Raw genomic sequence first — 22,370 nt, 5'->3', positions numbered from 1 at the left:
TGCCCAAAATGTTTTTAAAAAATGTTCAGTAGCAATGCACAATCTCATATTTTACGTAAAACTTGAATGATTTCAAAAAATATATATGTTGATTTAACACTGTCGGAAATATAGTAATATTTCACTAAGATATCAATATTTCAATTTTGTGATGATATTTAATATTGTTGTCTTTGAAACATAGATGGCGCAGCTTAATATTTGAAAGAATAAATTCGTGTCCTTGTTTTAATTACAGTTATTTCAATATAAAGAACAGATTCAACAAAGAAATCTACTTGTTCATAGATTATTATGTAATACTGTATATATTCTATCCCTGTTATTATTTCTAAAAACCTCAGGAGTTGGGTCTCTATATTTCATATTTGTATTATAATGCCTATGTTGATATTCTGCAATAAATCAATACGAATTATTTCGTTAAAGATATTTTTTGGAGATTCCCGGTAAATAAAGGACACAAAATTTCTCTATTCTTCTACGCGTTGACTTCCAGAATTAGCTATGTCTGGACTCCTCTATGGAAAAAAAATCCCATACGTGTATTCATGATGCATATTATTTAGTTTTCCACTTCTTATTTACCTCTCTTTAACCATCCAGCCTCAATATTCAAGTCCAGAATATTCTTTTTGCAACATATACTTGTATTAGTAGGAAGTCATTACAAATTATTTCATTAAATATATTTTTTGGAAATTGCCGGTAAATAAAGGACACAAAATTTCTAAGTCATCCATTCTTCTATGCGTTGATTTTCAGAATTAGCTATGTCTGGACTCCTCTGTGGGTAAAAAATCCCATACTTCTATTCATGATGCATATTATTTAGTTTTCCACTTCTTATATACCTCTCTTTAACCATCCAGTCTCAATATTTAAGTCCAGACTATTCTTTTTGAAACATATAATTGTATTAGATCTCTAACTAAAAACTAACTAAAAGCGATAGCAGTCTTGACGCTTCCCATAATTATCATAATTTTGTGTATATAATGATCACAGATGAAGTGGTGCATCAAACTTAAAAAATTAATAAATATTTAAAAAAGCATCATCATAATTTCTGTGAAATTAGATGTAAATATGTATTTATATTGAATTTTATACACGTGTACTGTGCGAAGAATTCATTATCATTTTGATAAACAATTTATATATAGAATGGATATAATTTAGTAAATTTTACTGCCCTAGGATGAATCCACCTTGTCGTGGTGGTGGGACTCAGTACCACTCCACAAACCAGTGGGAAGCTAACGGATCCAACATCGCAAGTCTAATCCTTCCCCAGGAAGATCTCGGATCTTCCTCAGATTGGTCTTGCTCTTCCGAACTCAGTTAACAGGGGGCTGGCATCTTTGGCAGTCTTACATCTTCAGGTTCAGCAAACCCGTTTCACCCATATATGTGAGACATTTGGCTATGATCTTCGGATCGGTGCCCGAACAGAGGTTTTTAGTCTTCTATAAGGCTTTCCCCTCTTTGTTCAAAAAAAAAAAAAAAAAAATAAATAAATAAATTTTAGATTTCAACTAACTTTGAATATAAATAATAGTAATAATTAAAATGATTCTTTTTAGTTTCTTCGGAAAATTTTCTTACTACTGAATTAAAATGATCAATTTACCAAGATACTTGTGGGTGTTAAGTAAGTACTATAATTTTAATTATGGACAATGTATACAGACAAAAATATAACTTTGTCATGTAAAAAAGCACATATGAACATGTAGTTTTGTACAAAGCACATGGTGGTAGATGAGTCAGTAATAAAATTGGAATTATGTACTACTTTTAGAACTGCCTCATAAAAAGAAAATATGGGCAAAATGGGAGCCATCTTGTCTTCATATTAGAAAAACAAATAAATAATTTTCTCTATGAATTTTATTTAAAGCACATAATTTAAATTAAATATATTTTTAATGTTAATGTCTTGGGGATGCAAAATTTTATAATAAAAGGTATATTTCTTTTTTTTATTGGTTTATAAGTCATACTTGTTAGTTTTAGGTAATCAACCACTGTTTATTAGTATTTATCCAATTTTAAAAAGCTATAAAAAATAGATTGCAATTTATTGAATTATATATAAAAACAATGGAAAAAGATAAAAAAATCGAGGTTACAAAATAATGAAAAATCAATCTACTCCTCTTATTGTATATACATGTAAGTACATATACAATACATGATAGAATGTACTAGGTACCCACTAGTAACGATATTTATTATACAGTATATACGAACAATACAAAAATTATTAAATCCCCATTATAATTTTAGAGTCAATTTAATTTCTTTTTAATTTTCTTTTTACTTGATGACTCTTTAATGTCCTTTGTATTACACCTAAAAATTATTACTTTTAGTGTTTGAACATTAATAAATATTATTTACTTACCATTACATAAATTTTATTTTTCAGTTCACGAGTCAATAAATAGTCTAGATTAAATTTTATATTAATTTTATTTGCATTTTATACATTTGTATAAGAAATATTGAACAACTAATCCATTTTTAATACTCAAATTATAGTTTCACTGCATTGAAGTAAAAACTTACCTTAAAAATCATACTTATGGTAAATACATAAAAAAATCAAAATTGCGCACTTGAAAATACTAATAATTTTACATAAAGTAACAAAAAAATAAAATAAAAATAAAATCATATTCACTAATTTCGAAAATAATAGCATTAGTAAATATGTAAATATTTCCAGGGGTTATTGAGAATTAAAAAAAAATGAAAATCAATGTATTTAGCATTTTACTCAATTTATAATATGCAATCATACATAAGATGAATTAATACCTACAGCCAGAAAAATATCACCACATATTTTAAACTACAATTGAGTTCTAAGATCAAGACTGCCTCTTCTATATATTTTTTATTTTACAGTCAATGGCGTCTATGTACAAGATAAATCAAAAATAGCCATGATTATTTCAACTGATCAATCCAACCAACTATTTTTATCAAACTAGTAAAGGTATATAAAAAAATGTAAAATAAAACAATGTTAAAACAACATTCACAATAAACGAATAAAATGTAATTGTAAAAATAGTTAGTTTCCGCACAGTTAAAAATAGTTATGGATAAGAATGATTTAATTAATCGTGAAAAATTGGTATAATACGTTTGGACGTAGTTATCCAAGTTTAAGACGCCCCTAGTGATAGTGAATACAGTCCATACTTGTTCAAGTAACAGAGTAACAGCTAAAATGGGATGTATAAAACATTTCTAAATATACATAGAAAATTAAAAGTTGTATAAAAACACCATTTTTCGGTACTTCCTTTGTACATTTATTTAATTAATTCATTATCAGACATGTATAAAGCATTCGCACAGTAATACCAAACATGAAATAAGAGATGTGAGTGTGCAGGAAAATGAACAGTAAAACTGAAGGAGCCTGGGAAAGAAGGGATATTAGATGGTGGGTGTGTTTTTGTGTGTGTATGGGAGAGGATTTAGGTAAAAAGGTGTCTTGTTTTTGTTCGGATGAATTTCTTATTTGATACTGATAGCATCGTTTCGCATCTGCATCTGCACTGTTCTGTTCAGAGCAACTTGAGAGCTACAGTACTACCGTACTCATTCATATCATGAAATAATAATAATAAATACATAAGTAACATGGATGTATGTTTAACATTTTCCAGAAAGACGTATGTTGCTTAATTTACAAAATGGTACAATTAAAGGATTACACTATGTGAATTGATTAGCTATGGGAGATCTGCAGATCTGGCCTCATCTCATCTCTAGTCATTATCATTTACCAGTGTAGTCACTAGTCAAAAATCATTAGTCACTAGTCACATTTGTTTCTTACCACTCTCACACACACACTGTCATTTTTTGTGGTACAAGTTCGGGAATTCACACTATACATTATCTTCAACAGCATCATTTTCATTATGTTATTATCTTAATATATATGTCTATACATTACACAGACAGACAGGCAGCAGACAGACTGAGCGGTCAGCATACTCATACAGCATCAAGAACAAGGCCCCTTGGAAAGTTTTAGCTGCGAGATATTTGATAGAGCACTTTCGAGAGCAAAAGCGCCACTTGTTGGTCTAATATCTGGCTCATAACGAGGGCGAGCAGCCTCGATTCCTGTTGCACCATCAACGCCTTGTTGTCCGGATGACGGGCCAAAAACACCAGCGTGGTGGCAGCTCGTCTCAACATGTCCAAACTGGTACCCATCGAGTCGGGATTCTCGCGTAGGGCGCTGATGCCGTGTTGATTGGCGACGCCCAGGGCACTCTGTTCCGCCTGTTCGATGAAGGCGACTAGGAGTGAGACGCAAGGCGTCTGCGATGCCACCACCCTTGCCATGCTCGTGTCTGCGCCGGCCAAGTAGTGCAACAAATTAATGGAGAACTCCCGCAGCACCTGATCCTCTGACCTGCATAGGTGTTTCGTCAATACGGCGCAGAGTCGTTCGAGACGCGAGAAGGGCGGCGTCGCAATCACCAAGTCCACGTTGCTGTTGGTCACGCATAATTTACAAAGTGCTTCGAGGGCCAGCCGTTGCGGCGATAACAGGGACGACGGGCCCACCGACGCGAACGGGTCCTGACCTGTCGCCGACGGGCATATTGCCCAATGTAGTAGCCCGTCTAGAAGCGGCCTGGCCACCTCCTCCGAAAATACTGAGATGTCGATTTGACCCGCTATGTTCGAAACTGATACCAGAATGTTCTCCCTTATTTGAACTAGGAAATCCCACCACCATTCACTTTCTCCTTGAAGACTGCTGCAAGAATCAGCGAAATCTGCATCCTCCTGAAAAATAATACTCTAGTTAACCAAACCTACAATGTATAACATGTTAACGGTTTAAATTGAAGGACAACCCACCTCTCGGTCGTAATTTCTGGTCTTCTGCGTCCTCGGCGGATGTTCATGATGAAGCAGAAGCAATTTGCCAATGAGAGCCAGGAAGATTTTGCTACGAGCGAACTCGTTCTCGTTACCGGGTATAAAGGTGAGGCTTCTGAGGATGTTGGACATGCAGACGCACCTCTTGCCGACATTGTCTTGGCTTTCGGTGAGCAGTACAAGACTGGCCTCGTCTCTGGTGTAAGCCTCGTCCTCATAATCAGAGATCCTGCGTCGTTTCAGCGTACCGGCCGGATCACGAACACTCGGACCGCACAGTTCCCCATTGCCGCCACCATTCCCTTCGTTCCCATTTTCATTCACACTACTGTTCAGATCTACACTGGTTTGCTGCTGCTGCTGCTGCTGTTCTTCCTGCTCCTGTTTACAGTTCGTGTTCGTATCGTCACTCACACCATCGATTTCAGTCTTTACGTTATCTGTCTGCGCCGGCTTCAATGCGTTTACATCATTAGCATCGGAAGAGTCTTTCTTTATTCGAGATATCACATCACTTAGTGTCTTTGTCCTACGTTTCCAATCCCGTTCACTGTTTGGGTGTGGCGGGGCCTCGTCCAACGGACATTTTCGCAGTTTACCTGTTCCATCGTGCAAACTCAAATTATCATTCTCGTCCTCGGTCACGTGCTGTTCCTTTTTCACCTTCTTCTTGTCTTCTAGCCGCATGTGAAAGGGAATGTTGCCGAATTCGGCTTGGAACGTGGGCAAAATGTGATCGGCTGTCGTGTGCCAAGGATCGGTGGGTATTTCTGCTAACGTGTTAGCACGATTCACGTCACCCCGCAAGTCCCAATCTTTCACGTTATCTTCGACAAAGATATCATCGTTTCTCTCCACCATTTTGACGGGGTGGCCCTTACGCGACACAAACGAGTAATTCGTGGTATTATTGAGAAGTACCGTTTTCGAATTTGGATCGATGGGTCTTACGACGGCGCCCAGATCGATGTGCTTATCGTCGGGTTCCTCTTTGTGGAAGGGGTCCTCGAACATGTCGTACAGTGACTTTCTGAAGTGTTCCAGCAACAAGTCCAGCAATCCGGGCCATTGGTTCAAGCCGAAATATCCAACTGAGGAGTCATCGTAGAGTAAAATGTTGAGCATGTCCAGTGCGTAAGTGCTTTCGGAAAGGAGTCCCGACCTCAGGCACATGATGAGCCTCCAGGCGTCCACCGGACCGAGATCGGCCCGACAAAGCCTCTTACGCCGGTACATCACCGGATGCGTGGCCTCCACACTGTCCGGTGGGAAAGTGATTTCGCGTTTCGGCAACTGGTTGTGGGAGTAGGAGTTGCCGCCGCCCGCTCCTCCCGGAGTTTGTCCGGGTGAGCCGGCTTTACCGACGCCGCCGGGTTGCATTAAAGGCGGGAACGGTTTGCGTATTGGGCGCATGTTGGCGTTCTGACCGACACCTACGCCGCCCGATTGCCATTGTCCTGGACTCTGTGCCCCTTGGTAGCCGCCGCCGGCTCCTTGTTGGCCCCACGTGCCTACCGGAGGTCTTCCTCCCGGATTCCATTGTGGCTGCTGGCCGCCCGGTCCTCCCGGTCCGCCCGGTCCACTGTTATAATGGGCGCCACCTCTGTACGTGGTGTTGTTGGCCCAACCTACAACAGACATAGAATTCATCAGTACGGTCTAAATTGCGGATGATATTTAATGATGTTTGGTGCACACTTACCATACATATTATGCGGAGTCCTCGGTTGTCCATAAGGTTGATATTGTGGTTCTTTATTGAAGTCGGGATGACGCCGCGGTGCTTGCGGGCCGGGTGGTGGCATAGTTTTAGTCGGAGTGCCCGGTCCTCCTGGATACGGTCCGCCCGATTGCGCCTACAAACAAAAACATGTAGAAATAACAGCGACTAGGAATTATTATGATATATTACCTGATCAGGAGGACAATTTTGTCGGTAGTAGTCGGAGTAGGGAGCTCCCGGAGGGCCGCCAGGTGCGGCCGGTGACTGAGACGCCGGCGGCGGTCCAGCGTTGGCCGGACCAGGACCGGGACCTGGACCGGGACCGGGACCAGGACCGGACGAGTAGTTGGGACGTGGCGGTGGCGGCGCGTACCCACCGGAACCTGGTGGCTGCTGGTTGTAGCGGTTGTAATGGTCCTGCGGCGTGGCCGTGCCGGTTTGTCCCTGCGGCGCTTGTGTCGAGTTCGGCGGGGGCGGCGCGGCTCCACTGTCACCTGAATATGGAGGATAGACTGGTCTAACAGCAGCCGGATAAGCCGAATTAGTGGAGTACGGTGAGTAGTGGTCGGGAGGCGCGGGTCCGCCCGGCCCCGGACCCGGATACGGTTGGTATCCGGGCTGGCCTGCCGCTGCCCCTCCGTAATTCTGGGCGGGCGGCCTCGGCGGATTATTGCCCGTGGGATAGGGGGGAAAGGGGCCCGTGCGTGCTGACGGACTCGAGGACACATCGTCAAAGGGATTCGATACGTTTACGTTGTTGTCGCCGGCCCCGCCCGCAGGGCTCGGACCGCCAGGGCCTGACCCCGCTGTCTGACTGTTTAAATGATTTGCCCCTCCTGAACCTAAAGGAATATAAACACACATGTATACTAATACTAGCTAATCTAAAAAATGAGTACAACAAATTAGAGTGATTGAAACCCAATTGCAACGCCACTCTTCCACATACTAATCTGACGACTTAGCCTGCCCTGAAATACTTTAAATTATATGTAAAATCAACTTCTACTCTACTAGTTTTCTAAACTTAAGTGAGATTGACTAAATGTTCTTCCATTCTTTTTTACTTTAAACATTTAATATTAAAATAAAATAATCATATACCAAAAACCAAAAATTAATTAATATTAATATAATAATAAATAATAATAATAATTGAATAATCAGTACTCTTGTTATAAATATTTTTAACTAAATATTTTATCTATTATTAGTATCCAATAGCTCAATCCTATTTAAAGTTTTTGTTTTGTTTTGTAGCACACAATTTCGCATTTAATTTTATATAATTTATTCTTAATAGTTGTTTACATAATTGAACACGTAATAAACATTAAAAACCAAAATGTTTTGAAATAAATCACTCAGTTTTTTATAGCAGAGAAATCTACATTTACCCTACCTCACTTTGATGACTAATTTAAAACGAAATATAAATAAAAAGCAGATTTTTTTTTGTAAAAACAGAGCAAGCTAATCTTGTATCACAAAACAGCAAATTAACAACAAATGATAAAATGCATGACTATGTTACCTTTATAAAATGTATTTTTTTCATCTGCATAATAATCCACATAATTTAAAAAACTCATTATGTTTTTCTATAAATTGCGTAGCATGTTCAACATTTAATTGCGGTTAAACACTCTTAGTAAAACTGTTTAGTGATAAAAAGTATTTTGGTAAGTAAGAAATACAACATTTTTTTGTAACGATGTTACAATTATCGACAACATGTTAGGAATATTTATATATTATGCATTTATTTGATATTTACAATTTTATGTACAGGGTGATTCACTTAACTGATTCACTAGAGGTGATTTTTCTAAATATTTTCAGTGCACGTTAATATATTTTGTCAAACTGAACCCTATAAATATTATTACATTTCTAAATTCTCTGTATAATTCTGCGACTATACCATTTTGAATCGTTTTCCTAGTTTCGTTTATTTCTCAGGTATTTAATTTTTTCAAAAAATGTTCGCACACACTGTGACCAATTATTATATATATATATATATAAATGTCTACATTATTAACAATTATAACATTGAAAAGCATATTTTTGGTATCCACATTAATAAGCGTATTCTATGAAAAGCCATTAATAACATTCCAAGATATTATACAGGGTGTTTGATATTTTCTTTTACTTTTTCCTACTTTAAATACTAATAACACATTCTTATTTCAAATCACCATAACATTTTTACACCATTTGACAAATAATTTTCTTTTCTTTTGATTGTTGTACCATACTCTATAGCTAACATGAATAATAATATAAAATGTGTCATTTTGCATTTCCTCCATCAAATGTCTATAACTTTCTTATTTCAAACAAAATTTTTACACCATTTGACTCAGAATTTTATTTTCTATTGATTTTTTATATCTTATATTTAAACTAAATACTTATGAAGATATTACTAAAAATGTAAAAAATATGTATTATCACCAGTGTTGTAAATTATTTCAAATTTTATATTTGATAAGCAATATAAATAGGAATAAATTAAAACATCTACATCACAAAAATTAAATTAAGAAATATTTTATATAAAAAATTTAGTTTTTCCACATTTTTTCTAACCCAAATTTTAGCTATATATTTTAAAACTTATTAATAACAGATACTAAAATTCTGCGTTGAAAGGTACCAAAATTTTATGGTAATTCCATATGAAATAAGAAAATTATCGTCATTTATAATGGGAAAGATGTAAAAAGAAATATCAAACATCTTATATATTATTTTGAGACACTAATAATGATTTGTACAAAAAAGCTTTTAACATCATAACTGCCTATAATAGACATTTTTTGAAGTTAATTAATTAAAAAAAAATAAACTAGAAAATATTTCAGACCAAAATTCCAGATTGAAATAGGTTCTAGTTCTGTATAAACCTCTAGAATTAATTGGTTGGTGAATCACCATAGGTCTAAATTTAATAACAAAACATGTGAACATACAAACAAACACCAGCTTATAACAAGTAACATTGCCATGGCCAAAAATAGGTTGGTAAAATACTAAATATAAACAAAACAAATCGTACCTCCGTGTGGAGACGGTGCCGACTGGGAGGAGGGTCTTTGCGGCGGATAATCGGGATTATTACCGGGCTGATAGCCGTAGGGTGGATACCCGTCCATGGACGCTCCACCAGAGCCTGGCGGAGGAAATGAATCTTGCGAGTTCGAGGAACCGGGCGAGGGAACCGACGTGGCTTTGGCTCCCTTCTTCTTGGAAGTCGCCTCCACCTGATTGATTATCGGCTGGGGATCTATGCCGCCCCTGTCGAACTGGCACTCGTAGGCCAGCAGATTTTTCGTGTAGTGTTTCCTGAGCGTGTACGCGGCGCTGGATGACGCACCTATTCCCAGCATGCCGGCGATGTCCTTCCACGTCTTGTTTTTCGTGACCTAAATGGGAGGTTCAAATCAGTAAAATTCGTGAGGGCATGAAAATCAAGTGTACGTACCTCCATGAAGCCACCCCTGTCTTTGACGTACATGTACAGGCGGAACAGGTCTAGCGGATTTTTAGATATGGTGGGGCATGTGGTTATCGGAGTTCTCCTGTCTTCCATATAAGCCAACAATTTATCTAGCCAAGCCCTTCTGTCGGGGCTTTCGTCCATCTCGTATAATTTGCTCAAACTGTCGGTTTTCTGAAAACACACGTTCACGTTACAAAACATGCCTCTGTTAGTTTAGGTGAAAAGTTATAGGCGAAAGATGAAACACTTGGTACTTTTTGCACTACAATCAGCAATTACCACCAGTAAACTAATAATATTTTAACCCCCACAACTGAAAATGAAGACCAGAAGTCCCCTAACAATAGGAACAAAGACACAAACATTAATTTTGACTAGAACATAAAACATACATATTATTAAAATTAATGTCTACATTATTAAATTATTGGCAGACTGAAGTGCAAAACTTAAATTGTACGACACTTAATAAGGCACAATCATTGCCAAGTGTTTCAAATGTATGAGATTTTATAAGCACTAAATGTAAGTTGTAAAATCATGCTATCATGCTACATGAAGCTTGAATTAGGACGAGATAAAAGTATGTATATATAAACCTTTGAGCGGTAGGTATCCGTTGAGGGCACATGACTGTTAAACACCTGGAAATACCCGCAAGTTAGCTCAGTGTACAACACACAAAAATAATTAAATCAAAACATTTTAACTGAGGCTCTTGTTCATTTAATGATAAAGTACACTTTGGAAGCCATAATTTAAGGATCGTTGTTGTTTATCGTATCCAAAAAACGGTCTCATCACATAGTTTGTATTGTACCCATTGATCAAACTTAAAAACCATTTAAATCTCTACTGTTCTACTCATCGGAGACAAAACTAGTAGACTTGTAGAAGGAAGTATAAAACAACGGTAACATACAATATGCAAAAAAAGACAATCAATCAATCAACCGATCAACCAATCAAACAAACAAAGTGAACGAACAACAACGAAGCAACGTAAAGAATTTTTGTTGCATTCAGTGTGGCCCCGTTCGAACGTCGAAACTTACCGGACTGGCGGGTGTCCGCGGCCAACTGGCGGGACTGTTGATGTCTCCGAAGTCCTCGTGCATGGAGGTAATACTAGCTGCCCCCGGAGACGGCACCGTGCTTTGCGGTGTTGTTGGATGGCTGTAGTGTCCCATGTCGTTTTTGTTACGGGACGCCTTCGGCGTTGTACATTGCGGATCTTCACCTGAAGCTAATACATATTTACAGTCGGTACAGTTCGATCAATAGTTACGTTAAAAAAAGAACAAAATAGTTCATTTTTATACACATCATAAAAACAAATTAGGTAAAGACCATCGTATAATTTTAAAATATTATTATTAAAAAACTGTTTTACATACACACGAGGAGTTAACTTATTAAAATTTATTAGATTCACATAACTTTCATTTAAACAGAGGATATAAAATATAATTAAGAACAAATGCATTATTTGTATATAAATAAATGTTGATATACATTATTGTGGAAAGTTTTAAATTGACAGGAAATACATTCTACTTATTTCTTTTAAGAAACAAACAAAAATTAATGATAACATTTTGTTAAACACATACAGGGTGTCCCACTTATATTTCTTTTATTTATTACAAATAAATTACAGACAAAACTAAAAAATTAGCTTATCCTTAATGGAATGAAAAATGCCTCAACATAATGAGTTTAATAAAAGAAACTATGATTTCTTGTTATTATTAATCATGCAAAAGAACTAAAAATTATTAAAGGACTTTATGATATTAAACTTTCATGACATTTATCTTTTGATACTAATTTGATTTAAATTTGCCTGCAGTTTATTTCTCCCCCTGTTCAAAAGTTGAAGCAATCAAACTTCAGACAAAACAAAACTATGAAAAGTTGCTTGCCCTTAATTGAACAAGCAATGCTTCAATTTTATTTCAGGATGCAACTAAACTCTAAAGTTTTTATTTGCCTTAAAACAAATTTTTTAAATGAACTTTGTCGAACTATTATTTCTTGATTTTTAACACAAATAAATTAAATAGAACTTCAAAAAATGATACAAATAAATTATATTGTTGGCCTTAAATTTGAAGAAGGAAAAATATTAATGGTACAAAATTTGAACGGCATTTTCAATTTAACTAAAATATTTTCTGTAGCTTATTTCTATTTCTATTCAAAAGTTGGTATACAATCAAAGTACATACAAAACAAAACTATGAAAACTTTCCCGCCCTAAATTGTTCAAGTAATGCTTCAATTTTATTTAATAATACAACTCAACTTTAAATTTACGGTTTTCAGATTACTTGGAACAGATTTTTAAATGAACTTTGTCAATAAAAAAACTCCTTGGTTTTTATCACAAAATAGATTAAATAATTGGCCTTAAACTTGAAGCAGGGTAAAGATTTATGGCATTAAACAGATTTTTATGACATTTTTGTCACCATTTTAACTAAAATTTCATATATAGCTTATTTCTGTTTCTACTTAAAAGTTGAGGCAATGAAATTAAAGACAAAACAAAACCATAAAAACTTTCTTGACCTTAATTGTACCAGCAACGCCTCAATTTTATTTCACAAGGCAACCCCACATTAAATTTATGGTTTTTAGATGTCTTGGAACAGATTTTCTAAATGAACTTTGGCGATTAAAAAACTCCTAATATAATTTCTTGATTTTTATCCTTTAAACAATTGGCCTTAAACTTTTTGACTAACATTTTATCCATTTCTACACACAAGTTGAAGCTATTGAATTAGAGACAAAACAAAACTATAAAAACATTTTTGTCCTTAAATCACAGGCAATGCCTTAATTTTATATATAACTGAAATTTAAATTTAAGACTTTGATGACAAAAAACAGAATTTTTTTCAACAAAATATTGAATAGAATAATAAGTAAAGCTGTCACACACATAACTGATACACACTCTATGTACATAATTTTAGAAAAAAATTAGGTATTTAGACAGGCCCTCGTGTGTAAGTATTGTTATTATTTAACCACACCCTTCAGTAGCACAATAAAACACCAACAGTATCCCCAAATTAAAAAAAAAATAAAAAACAAAAAAAACCAACATACGAAGCAGTTAGTAGACAAATACACAATAGTTTAAATTGCTGTATAGCATGTGATAATAATAACTTGCATATATATATAACAGTGGTTTTTGAGGACTAATTAATAAATAATTGATTTAATCAAAGGGAATTTAAAAGTAAATCTCGTATTACAGACAGAAGATTCAAATGTACATAGTTGAAACAAAAAATGACATGGAAAGGTACATTTGAATAATACTATTTATAATACTTGGGGGGCATTTAAAATTGCAATGGACAGTAATAGAGAGCGAGATAGAGAATTAAAAAAAATTGTGCAGCATAACTATAATCATTTTGGATTTAAAAGGATATGACCTCGTCATGACTGTAACGCATATCCATTCTAGATATCTTACCGGCTGAAGCATTAGATAGCGTCGACTGTTGGGAACCTTCATCGATTGGCGTTCCGTCAGGTCCTGTGGTAACAACGGAAGTAACTGAACCACTGGAGGCCGCAGTGACGTGAGTATTTAGATTGGCTTGAGCGGTAGTGGTTATACCGTTGTCCATCATGTCGCCACCCAATTGAGAATGGGAATTCGAGGTGGAACTGGGAGGCGGCATTGGTCCTGAACCGTCGTGCGGATGGTTGTTTGGTAATAGGGGACTGCTGGCCGGCGGCATGTTGGGCGGCGGCCCCATCGACGGTGGCGGACCCATGCCCGAATGGTGGTGGCCGGCGGGCGGCGGACCCATGTGGTAATTTTGCGGTGGACCGGGACTGGGCGGCGCCGACGAACCGGCCACGCCGCCCACACCGCCGAACCCCATTTTGTGCTGCAAGTGGTGCTTGAGGTAGTGGGGCTGTCTCGGCGAGGAGCCGGGACCGCCGCCCGGCACCGGACCGGGACCCTGGCCAGGGCCTTGGCCGGGACCGGGTGACTGCGAGCCGGGCGCCTGCGGCTGCCCCTGCAGTGGCGGATTCGGGCCGTTGCCCTTCGAGGGGGCTTGGGACACGGAGACCGGCGGCCACGGCTGCTGCTGATAAGGCGTGAACGAGTTCGGTATGTGGTTCGAGCCGGAGCGGCTTGGGAATTGCGACTGGGCCATGTTGTTGGCGGAGGGCGGCTGTTGTTGCCCGGCCAGGGGACCGTAACCCTGGCCCGGACCGCCCGGGTACTGGACGTTGGAGGGCGGCCGCGCGGGATAGCCGCCCTGACCGTATTGGTTCGTCTGATAGGGCGGCATCTGCTGGCCCGCGCCCACCATCCCACCGTGGCCTTTGTAGTGCGGGTGGGACGGATGGGACGGGTGAGATGGGTGCGCCGGATGGCCCGGATGACCTGGGTGTGCGGGATGAGCGGGATGAGAGGGATGAGATGGCTGATAGGAGGGTTGCGTTCCCATTGGGGAATGACTCAAGCGCGTAGGTCCGCTCCCATCGGACTGACCGCTCGACGGACGCGGTGGAATGGAAATGTTTTGTCCTGAAAATTAAATTTCGTGCCAAAACATTTCTCCAAAGCAGTACACGTACACATAATACAAATGCCATAAGCGACACAACTACACAAACACCATATCAATCGATCAATTTCAGTCTTGGTACTACCAACACTTCTAACATTTCATCAAGCACCAACTGAAGTTGACCCATTAATATTGATGGAACCACATCCACCACATTGAAACGAAAATTATTTCTATAACAATGTGTCTTTTAACCTACCCACTGCTGGTGACATCGATCTCGAACCAGTTGAACCCGTTGGAGATGGTGTTGGCCTCATACCTTGAGAATTAGGTGTGCCAGGAGCTGGACCTCCTGAACTGTCATTGCTATTTCCTCCGCTTAAATCCTGAAACAACAAAACTCATCAGTATAATTCCCCAAAACAATTAAGATTTAAGGTACCAATTACAATGAATAAATTTATAAATATAACAAGATATGTGGTCAAAAAAGTTGTGAACAGACTACTCCAAAAAAGAAACGTCCACTGGGCAATTTAATAAACCCATAAGTCAATGTGAATTGGCAGTGTGAACTTGGGGAGCAATCTTTACTACAACTGCAGGTGTATACTATTGTTATGTTAATAAGTTAGTGAATTCTTTATTCGCATGTGTCGTCATCAGTCGTTCAACAAGTTCATTCAAAATTCACTCGTATCGACTCCCCCGAGTGCCCTACACATACCACATGTTTACGTTAGTTTAATTAAAATTTATACACTCAAATAAACAATGCCATATCAGTCCATTCATCGGTAACACTTTTATATAATATTTGTTGTTGAAACGTACCTACGTAATGGCTTATTAAAATGGTTAGAACACTCCGCAATTGATGCACACACTTGTTGGAATATCGAATTGATAAGAGCTAATTTAAAATATGCCTGACCTACATTTCAGGCGTTGGGTCGGGTTGAGTTAGATCCTTGAGAAGGATAAACATATGCCCGAATACCTTTCTACGAATCTCTCCCGTTTACCTGTGCACGAGGGAATGTTTACAACTCTTTAATAACGGTGTTTTCTTCAGATTATGCAGAGCATTTATGCCTTATTCACAATTGTGTAGTTAAATTTCAACAAGGGGTTATTATTTATGATTTGTGTTAAATTACGTTTTACCTGTCTGGCGTAAATTTAACGAGCCACAATTCAAGAATGTAAAATTCACCTAAATGTAGGCCGACCGGCCTGGTCATTACTTTCCTGGATTAACAGCTGCATGGTTGACATTATTTTCACATAAATTCTTTTATGGAAATTTTTTCTCCACTGGAATTATGCATTTTTCATCATAAATGCACGCTTTTCCTTTTGAAAACGTAAAATAATTACGGATGTGTACAAGTATTACAAATAAAAACATGTATTTTAAAAAGTCACGACTTTACATTCCTTATGCAATGAAGTTAGTATTATTAATTCGGTACACTTTATCAATTTCAATGTATTCTATCAATTAAAAAAAAATAAATTAATAAGTTTATTAAAATTTAGGCAAGCTAAACAAATAAAAATTAAAAGTAGTAAACTTAAAAGTATTTTTTCTAGTATATAAAATAATAATATTAAATTTTGTGTGATTTATCCAACACGTCATTAAAAACAAAAAAAAAATAACAATTAAAAGATGTTTGTTCAATTTATATAAATATAATTTTATTAACATTTGTGTGATGTATCCAGGAAAACTAAACATGTGTCTAAAAAATATAAAATGATAAAGAAAATTACCTTATCTTAAAAATTAAAAGTACAACTTAAAAAATGGTAAAATTAAAAGTGGTTTTTCCAACATGTGAAATAATAAATTTATTAAAATTTGTGTGATGTGGTTAGAAAAAATTGAACACGTGTTTAAAAAAGAAACAAGAATAAAAAACTTAGTTTATCTCAAAATTTAGAACTAACAAAGAAGTTTGTTGAATTTATATAACAATAAATTTTTTAAAATTTGTGTGATGTAACTAGGAAAACTAAACATGTGTCTAAAAAAAATAAAATGATAAAGAAAATTACTTTATCTTAGAAATTAAAAGTACAACTTAAAAAAGGTAAAATTAAAAGTGATTTTTCCAACATGTAAAATAATAATTTTATTAAAGTTTCTGTGATATGTTAAATATGTTTAAAAAAACACACTAACACAAATTGTTACATCTTCCCCCACATATATTTCGATTAGTTCTATCAATTAAATTTCTCCGATGTAACCAGAAAAACTAAGCACGTGTTTAAGAATAATAATCATCCATAAAAATTAAGTAATTTGCTCAAGGAAACAATATTATTTCATAGCCTGATCAACGTTTATAGATTGAAAGAAAGAGAAGGTGTTTTATTATGTACTTACATTAAAAATATTTAAACGTGTCACAGACATTCAGGCTTTCAAGCTAAATTTAAACGATTCATGAAAAAAAAAAAACACCAGAAAAGAATTAAATTCTCACATTAAGCTAAAATAACTTAACGATTTTCTAACAATGTGCTTACTACTTATTTACCATAAATAGTGTGAATTCACTTTTATTTATTCTCTCTTCAATTCATAAAAAATACAAATTAACAAAAAATCTTATGTGTTTTATGAGGTGGATTTAACTGAGAAGTTGAATTGCCATTTAATTAGGCTCCTTCGCCGACACTAAATTGCTAAATTAACATTTATGTAAGAGGAAATTGGGGAAATATGAATATCCTAGGTGCAAACTAAATAAACTGTCGCAGATACATCGGCTAATTGTTTTAGTAACCTGAGATTGTATTATAAGGTATTGTTGATAAGTTAAATTAAATAGACCTGACCTACATGCGTTATATCAAGTTAAGTGAGGTTGGTAATGAAACCATCTCACTTATTTAAAAGATTAAATACATAATATTAAATAATGCATCCGCTGCCAAAGGTTTGACATTGTTGCGCAATGAATAATGGATAAAGAAAGGCGACGTTTAATGGGGCAATAAACATAAAACTATTTATCGAATTGCTATCCGCCATCAATCAATTAGGGTAATATGTGCCGCATTTATTCGGCTAAAACGCTGATACCCATTCAATTACCGGTCACAAACACAAAAATAATACTGTAAAACGGTGAAAGCAGCAAAACGTGGCAAAAGCGCGACGGAATGCGACGTAAAACGTCTTTATGCCAGCGTCACGTATCCACAACACCAACGGAAGAATATTCGTGAGGAGACCGGTGGAAGCTGTGTGCTCCATGGCCTTGCCACATATTTCAACCGACGATCAGTTTCGATACGAAACCACCAGCTTTTTAAAATAACTTTCTCTCCCACAGTTCGCCGGTTTATAACCCATATACAGAGTGGCAGAAAATCAGCCCAACCGGTTTTGCGATGTGTTTTAGTAACGCATTACGTCACCGATGTGATAATGTTGTGTGACCAGCTTCTTTTATCTCCTTTTCGGTGCTCGACATTTATTCGATAGATTACCCAAGCTATCGCGTTCATTCATCGCAGTCGCATCGTAAATTTTTACACGTGGACCGTCATACGCTCGGCCATATCGATGTTTGGGCAACGTCAAGGCACGGCCGGTCTGCTCAGCCCCGTCTCATTACACTTGCGTCTAACGCCCGGTCATCTAATCCTTAATTAAGTGACCCGTTTTTAGGCATTAAACGCCTGTAAAGTCATCGGGAGTCATTAAAATTGCGGCGTTGTTGGATTTTTTTTTTTTTGAGCAATGAACTGCGGTGAGGCAAGCCCCGGTTAAACAACCGGCACTGGTGGTGCCACGTTGCCGTCGGCACCGGCAAGACAACGGACTTAGCCGCCACACCGGCCCAAGATGGCATTGCCTTCCCCATTATTTAACGACCCGAACGTTCCGGTCAAAATTTGGACGGACCCTTCGGTCCTTCGCCGTCGAAAATATCCGAGTGGCAAGAAAGCGACGGGCATGTGACAACCGTGGCGGCAGAGGAGGCAGAAAGCCGTTCGAGGACCGAACAAAATGCAATACGGCGTAGTGTAGCAGGCGCGGTTGCCGGATGTTGGCGTGCCCAATCAATAACGACGGGCACTCGGTTGGATTACGGTAGAACGGACAACGTCGCGGCAACGACGAACACACACACCGATAGCACCCAAAGGCAACGAGTTCGAAGCGAGGCCCGATGTTATACAACGCGTGTGTCGACCGAAAACGTTGAAATATAGTAAGCCAGGCCAGGCTAGGCCGGGGCTACGGTGGCCTCAGGAATCTAACTGAAGATATTTTAACGTGCCTTCGTTTTACGGATTAATTTATGGAATTATTTCGCATATTTATTTTGTTGTTGCTGCTTGCGAGGTGCCTCAGCTTAATTTCTATATAATTGGCAGCTGGGTTTAATTAATTTCGTCTATGTTAGGGTTTTTTGATCGTCCAAATAATTTGATGGATTATTTTTCAAAGAAACTAATTATAATACATTAATTAATTAAAATTTATAAATAAATTTTACACCATATAAAGCCATTTGTACTGTGGCTTGGATGGGATTTACCGAATTTATAAATAACAAATGGATAACATCATTTTAATATTTATCAAACAATTTTAAAAAATTGAATTATGTACTAGTAATGTTTAGAAACTGGTTTGAGAATTTAAATTTATACAAATAATACAATTCCTTAAATGGTCGTACTGTATAACATGTTATATTTTACAAATTGTAATTCCATTTGTATTGTGGTTTGTATGATGTTACCCAAATTACAAATGGGTAAAATCAACTTAATATTTATAATTTTCAATTTACATAAATAAAATTTCTTAAATTGAAGTATTTTATGATATGTTTTAGACAATGGAGAACTTATGAGTAATCAAAACATAATTTAATGGATAATTTTTGAAAACAAAAAATAAATTTTAATATATTATTATATAATGGGCAAAATCATAGTCATTAAATATTGTTGATGCCATTTTCAAAAATTTTAGATTTATTTAGAAATACAGTTCAGACATATTGATCTGTAAAAATTTAAATGGACATATTTTATAACATGTTATATTTTTTAAGTTTTAGAGAATTACGAATAATCAGAAATAATTTGAGGTGGTTTCGTTGGGTTTTACCCAAATTACAAGTTGGTAAGATCGTTTCAATATTTATAACTTGATTTTCAAAGTTTACACAATGGTATGTAAATTCAAATTTATGATATTTATCATAATTCCTTAAAAGATCGTATTTTATAACGTGTTATATTTTTTAAATTTTCGATTATTAGGAATAAACAAAAATGATTTAATGGACAAATTGAAAGCAAAAAACTAATTTCAATGTATTTTCAAAAAAGCATGAGCTATAAATAGATTTTGCAGTATGTAAATCTATTTGTACTGTAGTTTTGTTGGGGTTTACCCAAATTACAAATGGATAAAATCGTCTTAATATATATGACATGATTTTCAAAATGTTAAATTTATTTAGAACTGATGTTTAGACATTGGTCTGTGAATTGAAATTTAAATAAATATTATGACTCTTTCAATTGTCTTTTATAACATGTTATATTTTTTAAGTTTTCGAGAATTACGAATAAACAAAAATGATTTAATGGACAATTTTAAAACAAAAAACTAATTTTAATGTATTTTCAAAAAAGCATGAGCTATAAATAGATGTTACAGTATGTAAATCTATTTGTACTCTGGTTTTGTTGAGTTTTACCCAAATTACAAATGGATAAAATCGTTTTAATACATATAATATGAAGTTTAGACATTGGTCAGTGAATTGAAATCTAAATAAATATTATGATTTAAGAATTATGTATAATAAGTAATAGATAATTAAAAAATAAAATCATATTTTTAGTATACTTTCAAAAAACATGTAAATTTACATTATTTGAATTGAGGTTTGGATGGGATTTACCCAAATAACAAACGGATACATCAACTTAAAATTCAAATTTATCAAGTAATGTTTAAATAATCTGGTTTGTAAATTGAAGTTTTACATATATTGTTTATTTAAATGATAGAATTTTATGTAATCCCTTTTAAACTGTCATTTGAATGGAGTTTTCCCAAATTACAAAGTCATTAATACAATGACTAGGATAGTAAATGTTTGTAAAAGTCTCAAATTTATAATGATAACTGCCTGATTAAAAATGTGATTACATATTGAGATTCCTTGAATTATTTATAGAAATTAGTACTTAAATTTAAAAGGAGACTTTCTCAGACAATTACATTAGAATGTAATATGACTAGCATAAATGTTGAAGTTTATAAAAATTAAAAGTCATTTATGTAAATTACAACACATATTATATGATTTGTCAAAAATTAAATAGGAAAAACAATTACAACAAGAAACTGTTATAAGTTAAGCAAATAATGTCATTAAGAATGTAAGTAGCAGTTGAGATTTCTACAAAAATTACAAATAACATTTTACTTAACATTTTCAAACCTAGCAACACAACGCTGTTATATGAATGTGACTTTCAGCAAGTAATTGCATTCGGAATATGAATTAGACATTAAGGTTTACGTAAATTATTCAAGTTCAAGAAAATTTCTCAAACAACCACAAGTGAAAATTTTTATAACATCTGTTCCAGTATTAAAATTCTTTATTTTAATAGAAACAAATAGGAAAATTTTTCAAACGACTACTGGAAAAAAACCTACTATGACTATTACTTTAATATGTAAATTTTTTGAAATGTGTGTAGAGAAATGTACAAAAACATAATTTTTAATGTATTGTGTTTGGTAAAAATTAATTAAAACATTGTATTCAACCTTTTACGTAAATCACACAGGTTTTCCAAATGAAAAAAAAACCATTTTGATTATGACATTTTTTTAATAAATCGATTGTTCGGTGCCTATAATAATGGTTGAACTGCACGCAGCTTTAACCATCAAGTAATCTACTTGATGATTTACAGTGGATATTAGGATTTGATAAATATTGACATTTCCTAGCCAATGTTTACATTAACTAATTTCATTGTGATTATAATTTAAATAAGCAGTAAACGATTAAACATATATAATGCTGCGGATTTTATTAATGAAATCTAAAAATATCCTGACGTCTAATATTAAACCTTTTTTTACCTTTCAACTTTATGTCAAGTTAACAATGTTAAATAGCTCGTTTTCTACAGTTACGCAAATGAACCGTTTAAATCGTACAAAAACAATTCTTTCAAGTCGTTTGTACAGAAGTTCCTCAAACTCAAATAACAAAATCGATAGTTTAAAAATATCTCCACTTCTATTCTATTCTATTCTATAATTCAATAGGGTTTAATGAATTTAACATTTTAAGTGCACTTTCAATGTTGTTTATAATACGAGTTCAGTTGGTTTTGTTTGTGAATCGATTAATGATTTAATCAGTTAAAAAAATAAAACACAATACTTCAAAATATTAAAAATAATTTACTTTATTTTGTTATTATAGTATAAATATTGAAAGCAACTTTTATTAATCAATTAATATTTTTCTTTATCATAAATGTGATTAATAAAATTTAATTATTACTCTTAAGTTATTACTTTAATAAAATTTAATTAATCCTTTCAAGTTACTCATTGAGTTTTGTTGTG

General features: G+C 35.2%; 1 protein-coding gene across 4 annotated transcripts in view; it reads right to left on the bottom strand.

The window, feature by feature from the left end:
* Nucleotides 1-2,764: 2,764 nt before the first annotated feature.
* Nucleotides 2,765-22,370, bottom strand: part of LOC109599531 (trithorax group protein osa) — a 34,400-nt gene continuing 14,794 nt past the window's right edge. The window contains exons 3-12 of one of the 4 annotated variants that reach the window (XM_049962060.1): nt 14,976-15,105; nt 13,660-14,733; nt 11,216-11,406; nt 10,760-10,804; nt 10,143-10,331; nt 9,717-10,083; nt 6,839-7,491; nt 6,629-6,782; nt 4,906-6,554; nt 2,765-4,845 (exon numbers count right to left, since the gene is read on the bottom strand). In XM_049962060.1, the coding sequence (XP_049818017.1) occupies nt 4,060-4,845; nt 4,906-6,554; nt 6,629-6,782; nt 6,839-7,491; nt 9,717-10,083; nt 10,143-10,331; nt 10,760-10,804; nt 11,216-11,406; nt 13,660-14,733; nt 14,976-15,105 (5,238 nt within the window). In that variant the 3' untranslated portion in view covers nt 2,765-4,059. The remainder of the gene's footprint in view (nt 4,846-4,905; nt 6,555-6,628; nt 6,783-6,838; nt 7,492-9,716; nt 10,084-10,142; nt 10,332-10,759; nt 10,805-11,215; nt 11,407-13,659; nt 14,734-14,975; nt 15,106-22,370) is intronic. The other 3 variants (XM_049962063.1, XM_049962062.1, XM_049962064.1) reach the window with 3 other exon arrangements.

Source organism: Aethina tumida, chromosome 1 (genome assembly GCF_024364675.1).
Source record: "Aethina tumida isolate Nest 87 chromosome 1, icAetTumi1.1, whole genome shotgun sequence".
Lineage (NCBI taxonomy): Eukaryota > Metazoa > Arthropoda > Insecta > Coleoptera > Nitidulidae > Aethina > Aethina tumida.
This window is presented reverse-complemented; position numbering and strand designations above follow the sequence as displayed.